General features: G+C 43.4%; 1 protein-coding gene across 2 annotated transcripts in view; it reads left to right on the plus strand.

The window, feature by feature from the left end:
• LOC127935204 (cilia- and flagella-associated protein 69) overlaps positions 1-6,072 on the plus strand; it is a 22,991-nt gene extending 16,919 nt beyond the window's left edge. For both annotated transcript variants that reach the window (XM_052532879.1, XM_052532880.1), the window contains exons 17-22: positions 646-835; positions 3,235-3,369; positions 4,797-4,873; positions 5,311-5,508; positions 5,581-5,667; positions 5,740-6,072. In XM_052532879.1, the coding sequence (XP_052388839.1) occupies positions 646-835; positions 3,235-3,369; positions 4,797-4,873; positions 5,311-5,508; positions 5,581-5,667; positions 5,740-5,838 (786 nt within the window). In that variant the 3' untranslated portion in view covers positions 5,839-6,072. The remainder of the gene's footprint in view (positions 1-645; positions 836-3,234; positions 3,370-4,796; positions 4,874-5,310; positions 5,509-5,580; positions 5,668-5,739) is intronic.
• Positions 6,073-7,012: the final 940 nt, after the last annotated feature.

A 7,012-nucleotide genomic window follows, 5' to 3' on the forward strand; every position in this document is an offset into this window, starting at 1 on the left:
TGAGAACAGATCGGCCGGGGCACAGTTCAGAACAAACCAACTAACAAATACTAATAATACACTTTCAGTTATTTTACTTTTTCTCAGTTTCAGGATGTGTACACATGCTGATCATTTACTTTAATCAATAGACAAAGACATTTCTCCACATTTCCTAACTGCTGCTTACTGCTGCTTTTTAGTGTAGTCATGTAGACTGTAGTCTGTAGTCATCATCATCCAGTTCAGCTCTATTCAATCAGTCAAGTGTCTTCAACTAAACACGACAAAGAAACCAAAACTCCATCGTTGATAGAAATGGAGAAAAACCCTTGGGAGAAACTAGGCTCAGTGGGGGGTCAGTTCTCCTCTGACCAGACCAAACCAGCATGTGTGGAACTCACCAGATAAACTGACCTCGCCGATGACTCTCACTCCCTCACTCTCGTTCCTTGACATTAATAGATAACCCTAACAGACACCAGAGCTGATCTACCAGTCATTTCACAGTCGGTTTTTATCATTTATAGAATAAAATAGGATAAGTAAATAGAAACTAACAACATAAAAAAAATGTATACACAACATACAGAATAGACACTAGATGTTATTTGTGCATACAGGTGCAAGGAAATGTGAGTGTGTCATTGTCTGGTGTGTTTGCAGCGGAGCCCCAGACACATGCTGTCTCCGCTCGTGTCCACGCTGCTGGAGCTGTGTGAGAATCCCCAGGCCGTCACACACCTGCTGCACTGGAGCGGAGAGAGAGACACCAGCGCATCACAGCTGCTGCTGCACATCTGGAGGAGAGAGGAGACCACGGCCGTCTCACGAGACCCACACGGCATGATCACAGGTGCCTACACCACTCTGATCATACACTTACATTACATTTACATTTAATCATTTAGCAGACACTTATATCCAAAGCCACTTACAAATGAGAACAATAGAAGCAGTCAGGTCAACAAGAGAACAACAACAGTATACAAGTGCCATGACAAGTCTCAGTTAGTCTAGCATAGAACACGGAGCTGTGTGTGTGTTTAAAGAATAGGATAACATAGAAAAGAAAAGCTAAGTGCTAGTATTAGTTGGTCAAGTGCTGGTGAAAAAGATGTGTCTTTTAGATGTTTTTTGAAAACGATTAAATACTCCAATTGAGATTGGGAGGTCATTCCACCAGCTGGGCACAGTCCAGGAAAAGGTCAGTGAGAGTGATTTTGAGCGTCTTTGGGATGGAACCACAAGGCGTCGTTCACTTAAGATTTAACCAGTGAGTTTAGGTATGTTGGTGCTGTGCCAGTGGTCGTCTTGTAGGCAAGCATCAGTACCTTGAATTTGATGCGAGCAGCTACTGGTAGCCAGTGTAACCTGATGAGGAGGGGAGTAACATGAGCTTTTTTTGGCTCATTGAAGACAACCCTCGCTGCTGCATTCTGGATCATTTGCAGAGGCTTGACAGTACATGCAGGAAGAGCCAGGAGAGCATTACAATAGTCCAGTCTGGAGAGAACAAGAGCTTGGACAAGAAGTTGTGTGGCTTGCTCTGTCAGGAAGGGTCTAATCTTCCTAATGTTGTATAAGGCAAACCTGCAGGACCGGGTCGTTGCAACAATGTGTCTGTGAAGCTTAATTGATGATCCATCACAACTCCTAGGTTTCTGGCTGTCCTTGAAGGAGTAATGGTTGATGAACCCAGCTGTATAGAGAAGTTGTGATGAAGCAATGGGTTAGCTGGAATCACCAGGAGTTCAGTCTTAGTAAGGTTAAGCTGAAGGTGATGGTCACTCATCCAGCTAGAAATGTCACTCAGACAGGCTGAAATGCGAGCAGCTACCGTCGGGTCATCTGGCTGGAATGAGAAGTAGAGTTGGGTGTCATCAGCATAGCAGTGATAAGAAAAGCCATGCTTCTGAATGACAGATCCTAAAGATGTCATGTAGATGGAGAAGAGAAGTGGTCCAAGTACTGAGCCTTGAGGAACCCCAGTAGCAAGGTGGTGTGACTTAGAAACTTCACCCTTCCACGACACCCTGAAGGATCTGTCAGAGAGGTGGGACTTAACCCACAGGAGAGCAGTTCCAGAGATGCCCATCTTTCTGAGGGTGGACAGGAGAATCTGGTGATTAACAGTGTCAAAAGCAGCAGACAGGTCCAGTTAGATGAGTACCGAGGATTTTGAAGCTGCTCTTGCTAGTCGCAGGGCTTCAGTAACCGAGAGCAGAGCAGTCTCAGTTGAGTGGCCACTTCTGAAGCCAGATTGGTTGCTGTCCAGGAGGTTGTTCTGTCCAAGGAACATAGAAAGCTGGTTGAAGACAGCCCGCTCAAGTGTCTTTGCAATGAATGGAAGCAGGGATACCGGTCTGTAGTTTTCAAGAAGCGCTGGATTTAGAGATGGTTTCTTGAGCAGTGGGTTTACCCGAGCCTGCTTGAATGCTGAGGGAAATGTTTCTAGAGTGAAGACAGTAGTAGGATGATTGGATTGGATAAGTTTGGAAACCTCCATCTCTGAGAGTGGAGAGAAGGAGGAGAGAAAGGGTTTATTAGTCGATGTAAAGTTGTCCTCAGTCTGCGGTGTGGAGAATTGGTCACTGATGGATCTTGTCTTATTTGTAAAGAAAACTGCAAAGTCGTCCGCTGTAAGAGTCGATGGAGGAGGAGGTGGAGGCGGATTAAGAAGAGAAGAGAAGAGAAAGTTTTGAAAAGCGTGTGAGGTCTGTAGAGTTTTTTTGATTATGCCATTTCCTCTCTTCAGCTCTGAGTTTAGAGCGATGTTCACAAAGAACCTCGGACAGCCAGGGGGCATATTTGCCTGGTTTGTGAGTAGCTGTAGTCGACGCCCGCTTGAGATCAAATGAGGCGAGGAGAGTGTTGAAGTCAGCAGCCTGGGGTTTATCTAAGTAAATGTTGAAGTCACCAAGCAGTACCAGAGGAGGACCATCTTCAGGAAAGTTTGATAGCAGCACATCCAACTCCTCCTAGAAGTTTCCCAATTGACCTGGGGGACTATTAATGACTACAAAGTGGATTTTAACAGGGTGGGTTACAGTAATTGCATACACTGTGCTCTCAAACTAAACACTGTTTCACTGAATGGCATGTGACCATTATGAAGGTGTTCAGAGAATGTGGTTAAAGTGAGCATGAATTCAACAAGGAGCTTGGTAATGCATTTGTTTTCTTCAAGCAGAAACTGTTTCTCTCTACAGCGAAGTGAACAGATGCTCTGTTAAGACTCTCTCTCTCTAACAGACGTGAAGCGACCGATTGTCTCTCGGCATCAGGAGTCTTCATCATCATCATCGTCGTCACCTGATGTCAGTGCTGCTGTCAGAGAGGTGTCAGAAAATCTGCGTGCAAACATCTACTGCATCTTCTGCAAACTGGGTATGAGAGAGAACAGTGTGTGTGTGTGTGTGTGTGTTTGTGTGTGACAGTCATATTTTATTTATATAGCCCTTTTCCTAACAGATCAATGCAGTTCAGAGTGCTCTACAGTAACTGACACATACAATGAAATCAGATGCAAAAGTAGTACACAACAGTAACATAGAAAAGTTTCAAAGTATAAAGTGCTGCAGATGATGTTGTTAAATGCTTTTGTTTGTTTTATTTGTATGTAGTTAATACTGCTCCGAGTGCAAGAAAAATCTAACATATCATCTGCTCGTAGATTTGAAAAGATGAGCCTGTAGTTCAGTGCAGATTACAGGTTGTTCTCAAAAACATTTTGTAGTTTAAATGGGGTGGTTGATTGTGATTTCACTTTTCTAACATTAGTGTGTTATGTTGCTGTGTGAGCATAAAAAAAAATGGCTGGTAGGGACTACAATGAGTTAGTTCTCGGGTTCATGACATCACAAACCCATTTAAACCCCGCCCCTGGGAAAAGGCAGTGAAGGGGGCGGGGCCATGCTGCACTGCTTTAGAGAAGAAGAAGATAAAACTAGAGGTGCATGTAAAAATATATTCATATATGAATCGCGATTCTGTCTTTTAACGATTCTAATGGATTCACAAGTTTCAGTAGGGTTCCCAGGGGTCCTTGAAATCTTTGAAAGTTTGTAAATCTGAAGTTAAAAATTTAAAGGCCCTAGAAAGTTTTGGAAAATAAGCATACATAGACGTGATTATTGATCATAAGCACAACATCCAGCTAGGCAAGAAAATATCCAGTCTACCTGAGGGAAGAAGTCTTTCAGTATTGAAAGTTAAAGTTGTTAAATAGAGAAACAAAATTACACTTTTTAAAAAAATCTGAACTAAACCTGGACATCATTAATATTGGAGAATAAATTCAAGCACCAAAAGCAGCCCACATACTCCAAGTTCTCTTTAATTGAAAAATATTAATTTTGATGAATTCATAGTCTATATGGTTGCAATAACATTTTAGTTCAAAATTGTAAATGTCATTGTGTAAAAAAGTGCTTTATTGATTGAAGTTTCATAGACGTTCAGTTGTTATCCTTTTAAATGTTATTTCAAATTGTATATTATTTCACAGCATATTCAGTACATATTAACACAGTAATTACACAGTATATAGTTACTACACCACTGCAGTGACAACTCTAAAGTGGTGAAATTTATGCTTTGTGTTTAACATGTGTGACTTTTTTTGTATGACAAATATTTTGTATAATCGTACATGGGTTAAGCAAAACAAATGTGATTATTTCTGAGAACCTTTTATACACTTCACCCCATAAATCAAGCCTAGAAATAAACTAGTGAACCACCTCTTTAAATCACCGACTGAAAGATTAGCTGTGTTCTAAAGTAACATCTGTGCTTCTGATGATCATCTGCAGGATTTGAGGATCTGTCGGGTTTGAGCGCTGAAGATCACATCACACTCAGCATCATCCACCGATACCTGGACTTCAAGGTGTGTGTGTGTCTGTATGTGAGTGTGCATGTGTGTACGCACGCGTGTGTGTGTGTGTGTGCGCGTGCGTGTGTGTGTGCATGTGCGTGTGTGTGTGTTTGTGTGTGTGTGTTTGTGTGTGTGTGCATGTGCGTGTGTGTGTGTGTGTGTGCATGTGTGTGCATGTGCGTGTGTGTGCGTGTGTGTGTGTGCATGTGTGCGTGCGTGCGTGTGCTTGTGTGTGTGTGCATGTGTGCGTGCGTGCATGTGCGTGCGTGTGTGTGCGTGCGTGTGTGTGCGTGTGTGTGTGTGCGTGTGTGTGTGTGTGTGCATGTGCAAGTGCATGTGCGTGTGTGTGTGCATGTGCGTGTGTGTGTGTGTGTGTGCATGTGCGTGTGTGTGTGTGTGTGTGTGCGTGTGAGTGTGTGATCTCTCAGCATTAATAATGTGGTTCACAGGTGGGTGAGGTTGTACACGAGGTCTTGTCTGAGCTGTTGGATGAGGGAGTGTCGCCCGTTGTGTCTGATGAAGCAGCGCTGAAGAGTGTCCTGCAGGTCACTGAAGCCACAGCTGAGAGCGTGCGCTTGCTGCAGCAAAGCATTCTGGGCCGTCAGCAGCAGGAGGAGCTGCAGGAGGAGCAGCTGCTGTATAAAGAGGTAAAATCATCGCCGTATGTCTTGCACCAGCTGAGCGGCTGACAGCGTTTGATTGGTTTGACTGTGTTCCAGATCCTCTTCACTCAGAAGCAGAGAGAGATCGCAGCAGAGGCCTGGAGGAGTTACGTGGCCAGAACCTCAAACTACAGCGTCCTGAAGGTCTGAAGCCTGACCGCTTTCATCTGCTTCTTCATCTGAGTGTCTCTGCATTGATTATCTTGTGTTTGGCAGGAGTTCAAGCGTCTTCAGGAAGAGCAGAGCACCAGTGAAGCCTATGCTCCATCAGACACAGAGACGCCAGAGCCTCCGAACACACTCTCAGATCAATAAACCAGCACCAGTCACTATATACAGAGAACATGTAGCCCACCAAGTTCATTTATTATGGCATACTCAGCATTAGCATGCTAGCGGTCACTGCTGGACCATCATGGACCAGTGAGCTGCTTCCAACATGGCAGAAAGGATAAGCACAGCCAAATTTAAAGGGTGAATGTAATCCATGATGATTGTGTAAATGAGTATTTAAATAATGAATAATAAAATAAGAAAGCAGAGCCAGAACACACTTGTGTGTTCATTGAAGGTCACATTTATTACTACAGCACTTTATAAATAACAGCGTTAATGTTGTACAATTCATCAGATATGAAACAAACTCAGTTTCCGCTGTAAAGCAGCTCTACAGAAGACAGTAAAGTAATTAATCAATTCAGTTCATCAGAATCAGAAAGAGCTTTATTGCTAAGTATGCTTGCACATACAAGGAATTTGTTTTAGTGACATAAGCTTCCAGTACAGAGACAACAATACACAGACAGGAAAAAAATTGGCAAATAAATAAGAGTATAAACAATTGTGCTATAAATGATAATGGAATAGGATTGAGTGAGATGCAGGGATGTTCTAGGATGGAGGGGCAACAAATAAATATAAGGATATTGCACATTTTTATTGCATAAGCATAAGTGGGGAACATTTAACTGTTCATGAGGTAGATTGCCTGGGGGAAGAAACTGTTCTTGTGCCTTGCTGTTCTGGTGTTTGCAGCTCTGAGACGCCGGCCAGATGGCAAAAGTTCAAAGATGGGGTGACTTGGATGTGAGGGATCCAGAGTGATTTTCTGAGCCCTTTTCCTCACTCTGGATGTATACAGTTCTTGAAGGGTGGGCAGAGGAGCACCAATAATCCTTTCAGCAGTCCGAACAGTTCTCTGTAGTCTTCTGATGTCTGATTTTGTTGCTGAACCAAACCAGACAGTTATAGAAGTACACAGTACAGACTCTGAACTCTCAGTACAATGATGGCTGAGTAGAACTGTTTCAGCAGCTCCTGTGGCAGGTTAAACTTCCTCAGCTGGCGAAGGAAGTACAACCTTTGCTGGGCCTTTTTAACAATGGAGTCAATGTGAATGTCCCACTGGAACCCGAATGACTCCACTGCCGTCACAGGGCTGTTCATGATGGTGAGTGGGGGGAGTGCAGGGGGGGTTTCTCCTAAAGTC

The sequence above is a fragment of the Carassius gibelio genome, chromosome A19, assembly GCF_023724105.1.
Source record: "Carassius gibelio isolate Cgi1373 ecotype wild population from Czech Republic chromosome A19, carGib1.2-hapl.c, whole genome shotgun sequence".
NCBI classification, from domain to species: domain Eukaryota; kingdom Metazoa; phylum Chordata; class Actinopteri; order Cypriniformes; family Cyprinidae; genus Carassius; species Carassius gibelio.